The sequence below is a fragment of the Lemur catta genome, chromosome 2 (assembly GCF_020740605.2).
Source record: "Lemur catta isolate mLemCat1 chromosome 2, mLemCat1.pri, whole genome shotgun sequence".
Taxonomy (NCBI): domain Eukaryota; kingdom Metazoa; phylum Chordata; class Mammalia; order Primates; family Lemuridae; genus Lemur; species Lemur catta.
In genome coordinates this window covers 108,867,064-108,881,146 of record NC_059129.1, presented here as the reverse complement: position 1 = coordinate 108,881,146, position 14,083 = coordinate 108,867,064, and the positions used below count along the sequence as shown (strand labels likewise).

General features: G+C 41.2%; 1 protein-coding gene across 1 annotated transcript in view; it reads right to left on the bottom strand.

Moving 5' to 3' along the window:
• Positions 1–7,816, bottom strand: part of SLC35F1 (solute carrier family 35 member F1) — a 171,013-nt gene extending 163,197 nt beyond the window's left edge. The window contains exon 1 of the mRNA XM_045544255.1: positions 7,704–7,816. Within this exon, the coding sequence (XP_045400211.1) occupies positions 7,704–7,780 (77 nt within the window). The 5' untranslated portion in view covers positions 7,781–7,816. The remainder of the gene's footprint in view (positions 1–7,703) is intronic.
• Positions 7,817–14,083: the final 6,267 nt, after the last annotated feature.

The following is a 14,083-nucleotide window of genomic DNA, read 5'->3' as shown; positions in this document are numbered from 1 at the left end:
CTTTCCTTTTGGGGTCCTGCAGCAGACTGCGGGGTGCTCAAGACTGTGGGCTCTCTGCCGCCCAGCCCTCCCTGGTGCTGCCTGCCCGGCAACTCCAGTAGAGTGGGCCACACCCCGAGGTGGAGGGACACTGAACTAGCTTGGGCATCCTGTGAGAGGCTTAGAAGGAGTATCCTTCTCCCTGGCATGGTCAGGGATTGATCTCCGGGGCCCAGGGGATGGGCCCGCAGGCCAGATCCTACACACCCAAGACTCGATCGCATTGCCCAGGGGCACAGAGGGGATATTTGTGAATAAGTCTCTCGAGATTTGTGTGCCTGCAGGGGCAGATCAGAGCGGGTGCTAGCTGTGATGTGCTCACAGGGCACCCCTCCTCACATGGGAGAGCCACGCTCCCAGCTCAGGTGCAGGCTGGGATCCTGGACAGGGAACTTCCCAGCCTGCATCACAGGCTGGAGGTTTTAGTGGTGATTCTGTCATGAATGGGATAAAACGGGTCCTAGAGAGCTCTCTTGCTGTCTTTCGGCCAGGTGAGGATACTGTGGCAGCCTACAGCCAGGAAGAAGGCCCTCACCAGAACCTGAGCATAGCAGCACCCTGATTTTAGACTTCTATCCACCATAACTATGAGAAATATTCTGCTGTTTATAAGCCACCCAGTCTATGGTACAGTCCTGTACTGCTTAACAACAGGTATACATTTTGAGAAATGCCTCCTTGGGCGATTTCTTTATTATGCTAACATCACAGAGTGTCCTTACACTACTCTAGATGGTATAGCCTACTACACACCTAGGCTTTATGGCACAGTTCCTAGGTTGCAAACCTGTACTGCATGTTACTATACTGAATACCATAGGCAGTTGTAACACAGTGGTAACACACTTGTGTTCTCTCTAAACATATACAAACATAGAAAAGATACACTGAAAATACAGTATACAGACGAAAATCAGTACACATATATAGGGCACTTACCATGAATGGAGCTTGCAGGACTGGAAGTTGCTCTGGGTGAGCCAGTGAGTGAGTGGTGAGTGAACACGAAGGACTAGGACATTGCTGTAGACTTTACAAGTACTGTACACTTAGGCTACGCTACATTTATTTAAAAAGATATTTTTTTCTTCAATAATAAACTCAGCTGGGTTTATCGTAAATTTTTTACTTTATAAACTTTTTTAACCTTCATCCTAGAGTCCAAAGGCATATAAACTTTTAAGGTGTAATTCTTATTCCTTAATACCAATTACATCTTAATTCCTTCCACCAGAACTGTGAGAAATAAATTTCTGCTCATTGTGAAATAACCTATTAATGCACAATGTGTTTGTGTTTTAAGCTAAGTGTAATTACACCTTACAAATTGGTATTAAGGTGTAATAACACTTAGCTTAAAACACAAACACATTGTGCAGCCGTACAAAAATATCTTCTTTCTTTATATTCTTATTTACAAGCTTTTTCTATTTAAATTTTTTTTTACTTTCTAACTGTTTTGTTAAAAACGAAGAAACACACATTGGCGTAGGCCTACACACGTTCAGGATCATCAATATCACTGCCTTTCTCCTCCATTCCTTTCCCACTGGGAGGTCTTCAGGAATAACATGCATGAAGCATCATCTTGTACAATAAAGTCTTCTGGAATACCTCCGGAAGGACCAGCCTGAGGCTGTTTTACGGTTAACATTTTTTTAATAAGTAGGAATACACTCTAAAATAGTGGTAAAAAGTATAGTATAGTAAATACATAAACCAGCAACATAGTCATTTATTATCATTATGAAGTATTATATGCTGTACATAATTGTATGTGCTATACTTTTATATGACTGGCAGTGCAGTAAGTTTGTTTACACCAGCACCACCAGAAACACCTGAGTCATGCATTGTGCTACAACATTATGATGGCTACAATGGCGCTAGGTGATTGGAATTTTTCAGCTCCATTATAATCTTATCGGACCACTGTCATATAGATGGTCCATTGTTGACTGCATCCTCATTATGAGGCACGTGATTGTATGCTGTTACAGCAGCCTGAACTGATTAAGATACACGTTTACTTCCTTCTCTCCTATGTCAAGATTTGGGAAAATCCAAGTAATTTCTGATCTTTGACACATTGCACTTAGCTCATCTATCTCACCCAGTAAAGGCTGCAGTGACGTTTCCATAACTGTCCAAGGGCACACAAGACATCTAATGAGTAGGTGACAAAATACTAACAAATAGGACAACATTAAGATTTTGTCTTTCAAGTTAAAAAAACTCCTCATTCCATTTATTAAAGTTTCACTAAAAGAGAAATTAAGTTAAAATTTCAATAGCTAAAAAATAAACACTCCAGTTTAATAAACTTTTTTTGCTAAAGGTGTATTTTCTACCTCTCTCTTTCCTCCCCACCACCATCCCCCAGTTCTTGGAATTATTTAATGCTCCTTTGATACAACAGCTGTAGTGATACACCCTCATGGCTGAGAACAATGCTGAGGATGACATCTTCAGCAGACTGGTAAACCAAGAGGGTATTGGCTTCCCTTCCTATTTGTGAATGCCTCAGCTACAAGTAATTTGGAATCAAAAAATACAGGGAAAAGACTTTCCATCCCTCTTTGTTTCTGGAATCACAGAAACATATTGCCTTGGAAGATTTCTGCCATATTGATCTGATTCATGGCCAACAACCCAAAAGATAGTCCTTTGGCTTTCCTTGAAAATGACAGTTATCTTTCTAATGGTGTTTACACAGTACCCATGCGGTGCTGGGCCCTTTGAGTTTGTGTTCACTGAGGCCAGCTGTATCCCAGTAATGCATGTCTACTCCGTAAGAGAAAAGCAATTTCCAGACAACTTAGTGTTTCAAGCTATTCCTAAAGAAGAGTTTTAAACTCCATCCTTGGTCCCTTGATACTCTAAAGTTTTCATCGTGACTGTGAAAGTGATTGGAACAGAATCTGAATATCATTTCTTTTCCTTTATTGGTCCATTTGTGTATGCATGTGAGTGTGTGTGTGTGTTTCTGCTGAAAAACAAGGAAGGGACTAAAACATATCTCTTTGGGAAATATAAGTGAACTGATATGAAGCACCTATCTCACCAGCACACACGTTGCCAAAAACATTAAATTCAAATGAGTTGTATTTGATATACATAATAATGAGTACACATTTTTCCCCCCTAAGTGCTTCTGAGGACCAGATAGTTAATGTATGAAATGGATTATTTTGGATATAATACTGCAGGGCCAAATAACTCCACCGCATCTTTAAAGTAAGAGCAAATAAAATGAATCAAGGTGCAACATGTAAAATGATGTATGCATTCTGCTGAATTTAATTGAATTCTAATTAAATTACTTGCAGCAAGATAAATTAGATTATTTTGCAAGCACATTTCAGATAAACCTAATGAAGTTCTAGGAGTGAAAAAGGCAGAATGGACCTTGTTTAATGACTCGGTTGCTGATATATTCCTTGGAGTGAGTAAGAGGTCAGGCTGACCTTGGGGCATTTCTTCTTTGAGTGAGACAGATATTATATTAACTTCAGAAAGGCTGGCTAAAAAGAGGCAAGGTCTACCTTTCTGTTGATAGTAAAATAATGTATTGGGCATTTATTTAGGTGGTTTTCCTCCTGTTATTAATATTTTTTTCCTCTAAGGTTGTGAGTTCCCTGATATCAGGATAGTTTCTGTTGAGAAGGGAAACAGAGGGGGCCATGGAGGGGGTTATGTTAGGGATAGGGAGGGCAGACATCAGCTAGGGTCAAGTGGGTACAGAAGTACCAAGTCAGAGGAGGGAAGATTCCTCAAGACTAGAGTAGGTTCTATACATGATAAGGATTCAGACCTACCCCTTCATTCCACTCTGAGGAGGAAGGTCTCAGCCAGTATAGATTCATGCGCCCAAGGGTGGCTTAAAACCTGCAAAGCTTCTGGATTCAAGGACAGTGCATGTTTTGAAAATATACATACTGGTAGTCAGTGCATTTTGATATGCATAAAACTCTGAGTCATCTATCTGTTTGGCTCTAGAAGAACAGGTGGGGTTGGAAGGAGTGGGAAGGGAAGGTTTGGGGTGAATTGGCAATGGAGGAGGGGAGCCCCCTTCCAAATGGCTGGGAGGGAGTTTCCTCTGAGTTCAGAGCCAAGAGAACTTGGAGTCAGATTTAATTTGTTTTGTGAAAATTTATGGAACAAAAGGTCTCTATTTCTTCTACTCTTGGAAAAGTTTATTTTCACTTTGGTTAGCTAAGAAGTCATTCATGGGTAAAGCATCTTGCTTCCCTAAAATCCCCTGTTTCCTTACACCTTAGGAAAATGCTCAGAATTTTACTATGAGCAAGGACTATAGTTCCTTTGGTTTGGAGTGAGGGCCAGTAAAGTTCGATAGGATGGGGAAGGGGCAGAAAAGAAAGATTTGCAAAGTTAAAAGGTACTTAAATGATGCAATAAAGGATGAAAGAAGAGTAGATAAGGGATCATGTGTAATAATATCTCGGAAAACAGAGCTATTCATATGACAATTATTCATTTTCCTAGGATAACAACATATAAAATCAGAGGAGAGTGGGTAAAGAACCTGTGAAAGTTACCTAGCCACAAAGGAATTGATATTGCCTCATCTATATTCCAGCTCCATAGCCAATCCGAGGAAAGGGAGAAATGAGGCCCTTTGAAGAACAGAACATGATAGCTGCTGTGATACATATTTCATAAAATGTTTTCCTACAGAGTGTTCTCTTCTGTGCGTTCCCAATGCTGTCCAAGAGATATTAGTGAGAGAGATGAGAGGCACCAGTTTTCTCACTAACCCACCCTTTCATGTTTGGCACAGAAACTTTTGGTTCTGTTGACAATCCCAGAATGCATCTGCAAGCATCTTCCCATTTGATATTTATGGAAATATTTATTAAAAGCATATGACTGGAAGTAGAACAAGACTCTCGAACTGCTGAGTCTTCAAAAATAAAAAGGGGAGAGGTAGAAAGAGATGGGTTAATGAGGGAGAAACAAAGCTCCATCCTCTACTAATATAAACATTTCTTCAAGATATAGATAATGTGACTCAACTAAAGATTTATTCCTACCAAGGCATGCGTGTTAGCATAGAGACCTAAAAAATCCCAAATAGACACAATCAAACAAACCTGAAGGTATTTTTAAATGAGCTGTTTCAGCCCTATAGGGACGATTCTATCTTTACATCTCTTCAAAGGGGAACAAGATGTAGACATAGAACTGTGTGCTCCATGAGTTAGTAACCAAAGATTGCACACAAGATAAGGGTAGAAAGATTTCTGAAGTCTTCACAAATACCCAAAGGTGAATGTAGACCATTATTAATACCATGAGAGTTACACAAAACTAATGCTGATTTACAGTACACCATGGCCAGCTAAAGGCAGGCAGTGGGGAGGAGATACTACATGCTTGCAGCCCGGCACCATGGGGAAGGCGCTGTGAGACTGTGTCGTCCCATGTGCTTGGTTGTCAATGTCAAGCCCTGTAGTCAACAAGATGGCAATAATCTAAGAGTTTGTGACCTTACATGTCCCCATCTTCCCTGAAGCCAGTGCATGGAGTGGAAACCCAGGAAGCTCAGTCTTTTACAGGATTTCTGGAAGAAGTGAATGTCTGGCTCCTTGGCCTACGAGGAAGACCTGATTGAAGATACCCCCTCCCCAACTGTGCAATACAGGTGGTCAATGCCTGGTGCTATTTCCCCTCTACAGAAATATTTGGAGGAGAATTGGTGAGGGAAGTATGTTGGAGAGAATGTGAATTTTGTACAGTATATTTAGTTGTAGTGGGTGTCAGAAATCACCCAAATGTGCTATTCAAGCTGCAACCTCCCTTCACTCCCTGGGCAGCAAAGGTCTTCAGAGTGTTTAGAAACCAGCAGGTGTTTAATCTGTGCTCGCAGAGACAGATGCCGAGATCCAACTGGACTATGGAGTGAGTGGGACGTTCAGCTGGCCTGCAGAGAAGCCAAGCCAAATGAAGGGCTGGGCAGGGTCCCAGACAACACCCCGCACAGATGGCCAGTGCGCAGCATCTAAATGCTTCCAACAGTGGAGATTTCATCATGCTTCAGTTCTCTCCTTTATTTCATATGCATCGTTTGTTAAATAGCATAAACAATGTTTCTGCTATAGAAACATAATATATTAGAGTTCAGGTAGCATTGAAGGTTCTCAAATGCTATTGTAGAGTGAATGCTATGATTGGCAAAGAGTCTATAACCTGGAGAATGATTTTGAAGGATAGAACAATCATTACCTTCTTGGTTTGTAGCATGTTAGTAAGAGACATAATTGAAATTCGGATATTTTGAGTTTTAATGACTTTCTGGTAAACTTGTGCGTCCTGAGTGTACTTGCACACTAGAGATGGGGCTGTGAGGCAGTATGCTTTTCAAAGTGCCTAGCAGGATGCCCTAGCTAGATCATAACAAAGAGGAAAACATTTTGCTCATAAGCCCATGGAGAGGTGATGTTCTTGCTCTTGATCTCTACTTACCTGACCACCTCCATCTAGTGATTAGCCTTGTATAATCCTTGTTAAGAAATAAGCTTTTGGCTGGGCGCGGTGGTCACACCTGTAATCCTAGCACTCTGGGAGGCCAAGGCGGGTGGATCATTTGAGTTCAGGAGTTCAAGACCAGCCTGAGCAAGAGCGAAACCCTCTCTCTACTAAAAAGTAGAAAGAAATTATCTGGACAACTAAAAATACATATAGAAAAAATTAGCCGGGCATGGTGGTGAATGCCTGTAGTCCCAGCTACTCAGGAGGCTGAGGCAGGAGGATTGCTCTAGCCCAGGAGTTTGAGGTTGCTGTGAGCTAGGCTGATGCCATGGCACTCTAGCCTGGGCAACAGAGTGAGACTCTGTCTCAAAAAATAAATAAATAAATAAATAAATAAATAAATAAATAAATAAATAAATAAGATTTCCAACTTTGTCCCTCACTTTGGCAAAACAGGAAGTAAACACACACTTAAATTTTAATCCCTCAAAGACAAAATCTAGGAAGAGGAAGAGAAGGAAGAGGAGGCATTTGCACAGACTCTGATGTTCATTTCTGTTGCTCTGTGAAGGGAAATGACTTCGGGTCTCTAAAACTGCACAGTTCATTTCTGAGCTACTAGCCAGGTGTGCACATCTTGGAGGGGGTTTCCTCCGAGTGCTGTAGTTTTCTAGTCCCTGGCTCCAAGCCCCAGGAAAGGCCTGCCACACAGGGTCATACTCAGAGAGCAGAGACGAACACAGAGCAGGCTTCCTATGAGTTGCTGACTACATTAAGTCACCTCGGTCTAGCTCTCTGCCTCAGACTCACCTTTGGATTGTATTTATTAAACTCTTGCCTATCGCACGGCATTATTCTGGGACTCAGCACTATTTCCTGACCAGCCTTCATCAACCACCTGCTCCTGTGAGCAGCTCATTTGTGGACTAACCTATCCCTCCTGGCTCACATGCCCCCAGAGTGCTGAATCAGAGCTGGAAGCAGCCAACATTTCTAATTCCCTGCTTCCAACTGATCTTGACAGAAGATAAAGCGAGTGTTCCAAAGGCAGAGAGCAGAGTTTCATTGTAAGTAATGAGATAATCGACCACAAGATGCAGCCAAACTACTTTCCTCTCTGAAGCAAGACGCTTTGTCCAACAAGGTGTTCTTTGCTCAGGCCCAACACGCACCTGCAGCAGTTTGTCTTTGAACGTGATATCAAGGCCTGATCTGCACCGGCAGAGTCTTCTTTTTCTGGTGATGCCATCTATTCCTCTTGCTGATATGTCTTTATTAACTTCAGATTTCATAAGGACTTGAACTTTCAAAAACGAGTTTTATTTCATCTTCTAGAAATAGCTAGAAGGACACACACAAACACATGGTGTTCACATTCAGACTACCCTGATGGTCTCAGAGACATTTAGGAAGGAAAAGTATCAGGACATGAGGAAGGGACAGGTGATAAACAAGAAAGTTCTCAGTGGAGAGACAGGCCAATGTTTCCAGGAAGCAGAGCGCTGGATTGTTCCATACTGCCCTACCGTGGCAGCCACTGGACATGAGGGAGTGCCCACAGTCCCAAAGTCCTAGATACAGAGACTGTGACAAGGGGAGGTCAGGACAGGTATGTCATCTCTAGGAGTCAAGCCAACCACAAATAGATTGAAGAAACCATTATTTTTTAGATTTTAAAAAGTCTATGAGCAGCAGCAACAACAAAAAGATAGTGTTCTGGATCTCTGCATTACAAAAAGGGGAAGAGAAAATATCAAAACTATTTCTACTTGAGAGTTAAAAGCTGTTTCCTGTAAATTTAACTCCAAAATGAAAATCAAGAGAAAACGTTCTTCCCTCTGGTAATTCTGCACGTTGAAATATTTCTTTGTAGTGAAAATTGGCCTATTTGATTCTATCAATATGATTAACCTTTCTATAAACTTGTTCTAGGCAGAAATTCATTTTCTTTTCTAGCCAGAAATGTTGCCATTTATGCATCTAAAAACTAGTTTTAGTGAAAGAAATGAGATTTTTTTTTCAGGACCTAAAAATAGTTGTGCCACTTAATTTTGAAAAACCTCAGTTAAGGCAATAGTTGTCTGCTCATTCATAGCATTAGGAATACATGCTTTTGCAGCCGGGCTTCCCTTTGAATTCTTTTCTTTCTTTTCTCTCTTTTTTCCTTGCCACCAGCCAGTTTCTGCCTACAGAGCTCTGTGGATCAGATCCTCTCCCTGCATCCAGGGGCAGATCGCAGATTACTGATTTTAGGAAAACATCCTTTCAAGATGCAGAGACCTCTTGTTCAGATACGCTGTGTAACTCCTGGATCTGTTCTTCCCAGGCACTCAGATCGATCTGAGTCACATCTCTATACCCAGATGCAATATCCAGGGGAGCATATGGGACCAGCTGTCAACCCCTTTCCTCCTTCCACTAGATGGACCACCTTCAGCTTTAGGGCCCCTCTCACCCTTACTCTTCCATCCCCATGCTGTCCTCTAGAAGTAGCATGGGCTCCTGCGAGGTCTTGACCACTCAAAAATATCCTGACAACCATGTTGATGCCGAGGAGATAGTGAGGTAACACGCCACTCCTGCATTTCAGCAAATGGAGTAGAGGAAATCAAATAACAAGGAATGACTGTAATAGTGGAATTTGACAAATTAGTCGAGGATATATTTGAGAATAGAATCTTCCAGATACTGTTCAAATCATACCCTATAGGCATCTAAGATGTGCCACAAAATGAAAGAGAATAAAATGTCTCCAGTCAATTATTCTTTACTGGGAGAAATAAGTCATTTTGGAGATTGCAGCTCATATACAATAACAATAATCAAAACTAACATTTATGAAGCACTTACTATGCGCCAGACACTAAAAAGCCTTTACATGGATTAATCCCACAATCCCATAAAGTAGGTATTTTTATTATCTCCATTTGCAGATGAGGAAACTAAGGCAGAGGGCAGTTTAGTAATGTGCCCCAAGATCACACGGTCAGCAAGCAACAGAAACATAATCCAAACTCAGTCTAATCCCAGCACATGAGTTCTTAACTACAAACCATACAGCCACCCATAACCATAAATACACACACCACACACAGGCACACAAACATGCCAAACACGCACTGCACTGCTTTACTTACATCACTTTTATTTCACTTCATTTTTTCTCCCATATTTTGCCCTCACTAAGTCTCCACTGTTACAGTTTTTAAATCCCTCTCGTCTGAAGGGCTATGAGATGATGTGAGATGGGGTAAGACACTAGGGAAGGAAAAAGGAGATGTAATCCATTCTGAAAGACCTTTATCTATCCGTCTGTGTTTCTTGAAATAACAGCTTCTTAAGAGCAAGGCTTGTTCTTTGAATTATTTACTTAATCTGTATATCCATTCTTTTTTTTTTTTTTTTTGAGACAGAGTCTCCCTCTATTGCCCGGGCTAGAGTGAGTGCCGTGGCGTCAGCCTAGCTCACAGCAACCTCAAACTCCTGGGCTTAAGCGATCCTCCTGCCTCAGCCTCCCGAGTAGCTGGGACTACAGGCATGCGTCATCATGCCCAGCTATTTTTTTTTATATATATATATTTTAGTTGGCCAGATAATTTCTTTCTATTTTTAGTAGAGACGGGGTCCCGCTCTTGCTGAGGCTGGTCTTGAACTCCTGACCTTGAGCAATCCACCCGCCTCGGCCTCCCAGAGTGCTAGGATTACAGGCGTGAGCCACCGCGCCCGGCCTTGTATATCCATTCTTGAAGTCCTTAAAAAAAATAGCATAAAGGATGGATTATATACCTGACACTTTGAGAGTTAAGGGGTTTTCTTAACAAAAGACTTTAATATACTATGCGGTATTACTTACTTCTAGAAAAACCTGTTTAAGAAAAAAAATCATTGATCTTAGCATGAGGATAAAATGATTCATCAGTAGGATGCTATATATTACTTGTATCTATGTATATTTATGTATTTGCATATGTATGTATGTAATATAATACAATGGAGTAAGTTCACTTATCTTTGAATGCCAGAATGTAAATTTATTTATTTATTTATTTATTTATTTAATTTATTTTTTTGAAACAGAGTCTCACTCTGTTGCCAGGGCTAGAGGACCATGGTGTCAACCCAGCTCACAGCAACCTCAAACTCCTGGGCTCAAGTGAACCTCCTGCCTCAGCCTCCTGAATAGCTGGGACTACAGGCACTCACCACCATGTCTGGCTAATGTTTTTTTGGTTTCTATTTTTAATTGCCGGGCAATATTTTTTTCTATTTTTAGGAGAGACAGGGTCTCACTCTTGCTTAGGCTTGGTCTCGAGCTCCTGAGCTCAAGCGATCCTCCCACCTCAGCCTTCTAGAGTGCTAGGATTACAGGCATGAGCCACTGTGCCCGGCCCAGAATGCAAAGTTTAGAGTTACTATATCAACAATTGCAAACTTTCATCAATTTATACTTATGAAAGTAGAAAAAGTGAGAGCACCCATATTTAAATAATGGGGGCAAAATATGTCATCCTGCTTTGCAAACAGCAGTGCAAACTGGGAAATGATAATGTTTATATTCTTTGACACTCTTACTAATCTCCTATCTAAGAATTTATTATAAGGAAGTCATCTAAAAGATGGCAAAGCTAGACTTGCATCACAATTATTATTCATAGTAATAAAAAATTAGAAATGACCTAAATGTTATTATAACTTAATGGCTCATTAAGTGAATCAACTTAATTGAATAGTAGGCAGCAATTTCCTATCATTGCCAAAAGATTGTCGAGATATAAAAATGCTTAAACTATAATGCTGAGTGAAAAGCATCATAATAAAAATCGTTTCTATGCTTTGAATACAACCACATAAAATTATTTTATGCATATTAACAGAGAATTTTTTTCTTCTTTCATACTTTCTTTGTATGTTACAACTTTGATGTATCAAAAAAAATCCTTTTTTGAATCCATTCACCTCTATTAAGTTAATCATGGGGTAATTTGGAAGTGCAAGAAAAAAAATGATGAATGAAAAAAATCTGAGTGTGTTTGGGGAAAGCATGTTGTTGGACCAGCCAGCATATACACTAACTACGTTCACCTTCTACTTTAGCCAAAAAGTGACATTTCATGTTTGTGGTGTGAGGGCAATACTTGCTACCTTTCTATGTCAGATATTTTATGAATATTAATCACAATATTTTAAATTACTCTGAAGTAATTGTGTGGAAAAATTTCTAGTTATAGAAAACATAAAATATTTATAAATCTTTACATCCTTTCCCCTTTTCTTTATTGGCTTTGGTTCTGTTACTTTTATTTAAATGATTTATGATCTCTGAGCCCTTTAGTGTAATCCAGCTCAAATCCCTTATGACTGTAGCACAGTATAAAAAGACACTAGAAATAATAATACTGCTTCCTGCATACAAAGTAGTGGCAATTCTCTGAATACAAAATTGCAGTTAAAACTGAAAAAAAAAATTGAAAATAAAACAGCCTTAAGAGATGTGTTTCCACATTTCTGAATGTTAGGCATTGTGTAATGTGAATGGCCAAGTGTTGTGCATTTGACGCAATCTATCCAAAATACCACTAATACCTTGTTTTTAAATTACAGCTTCCTCAGAAAGATACAATATTTTATAATAAACCAAATTCTTTCCACTGGTTTTTGTGGAGGAAATTATCTTCATTTTATAAATGAAGCACCCACCTCTTAAGAAGCTTGTCTAGATTAATAATAGTAATAATACTAGAATTTATTGAAATCATGCCATGTGACAGGCATTTACATAGTATTTTACAGGTACTAAGTCACTTAATCATCACAACAACCCACTGAAGAAGGTCTTACTACTAATTTCCAGGTTATAGATGAAGAAACAACTAAAGAGAGGTTAATACTTTGCCCAAGTTTTCAAACTAGGAAGACAAATATTTCAAATTGCCCATAATATAATATTTTAAAAGTTTTAGAATTATAAAATGTTTTGGAAATATCATGTAGTTTAGAAACCAAAACGTAGGGGGATGAAGAATTTGGAAAGTTAATGGTAATAAATCTGAGACAAGAGGCAACCAGGCAAAGAGAAAAATGTATGACACTTGGGCAGTGTCCTCATATTCAGTGAAGAAATTCTAAAATATCACACGGCTTTTCTAGCTATTAAGTTCTGTCCCAAAACACATTGTACAGGAGTCCATGTTCAACTACATTACATGTAAATCAACTCTTAAATATGTGAAGATTGTTCCTTTGGTGCCACTGACTTATTATTCATCATATTTATCATCAAAGGTTAAGGTAAGTGGGGACCAGAGCAAGATGGTGGACTAGAAGCAGCCCGTGCATGCTGCTCTCAAGGACAGGGTCAAAAGTTGCAAGAAGATGCTCACCTACAGGTGGACCCTTTCAGAAAGAGTATCATGAATCACCAGAGAAGCAATGAGAGACACTCAGAGTGAAAGACAGAGTGACAGGGTGATCCATTTGGCAAGATCAGAAGGTACCCGGGGGAGGTATCCACACATAGGGAAGGACAGGAGGAGAGAACCCCAGGACTTCAGGCTCCCCCTGCAGTCGCTGTAAACTCGGGCTGTGAGGGGCCCCACCACCACCACCACAGACCTCTGGACTGATCAGGGAGCTGCTTGGAGCCTGTGCAGTCAAACTGCACCAAAGATTAGGCATAGCAGGCAATCAGTGGCTTCTGTTCCCAGGTCACTGCAATGGATGCCATTCTAAGCTCTCAGGTCCAGAGAGTCTGGTCTCCACAGGGCCTGGCTTTGCTGCAGCCACCTCCGTATCACCTTAGCCAACCTGGGGAGTGAGCAGGCAGAGTGGATGCTCTTCTGCACCCTGTGACTGGAAGGCAAGTGCCTCTCTCCCCCAGGGGATTTGAGCAGAATGGGTGCCATGATTAACACATGAGAAGTCCCATGGCAACTGTGGGACCTGGGCAGGGAGACAGCTTCAGCTGCCCAGTGGCCCACCCCCGTGGCCCCACCCCCACGGCTTCAGCACTGCCACTGGGACCCACTTCCTGCCCCTGAGGCTCCTTTGCTGCTCACTGACCATGCCCACATGGCTCCCACATAGGACCTGGTAGGAATCACCCCACAATCCAATGCTCCATTAAGGACCTGCTAGCTGTCATTGTACCTGGACCCAGGTGGAGCGAATATATGCAGCCTTGACACCTGCAACCACTGCCTAGAGAGCCTTGCCCAGCTGCCACTGCCACCACCGAGGGGAGACCCAGGCAGAGCAAAGTCACACAATGTCATCCTCTATTAAGAGGAACTCACCTAGCCCCCAACCAAGCTTCCAACAGTGGCCTGGGAAATAACCCACCACTCTGCATGAAGATCATCCAGTACTGGCTTGGACTGGGACAATCACAGGGGAAGGGTTCAACACAGAACAGCTGAATTATAGGATCTTAGTGCATCTGCCCCTCTCTTGCTGGGTCAATCTTCTGGAGTAGGACACAAAAGTGCCATCTAAGTAGGAGAGTTTCCAGCAAAGGAGAATAGGTGTGCTGTAAACCTATCTGCCCTGGACTGAA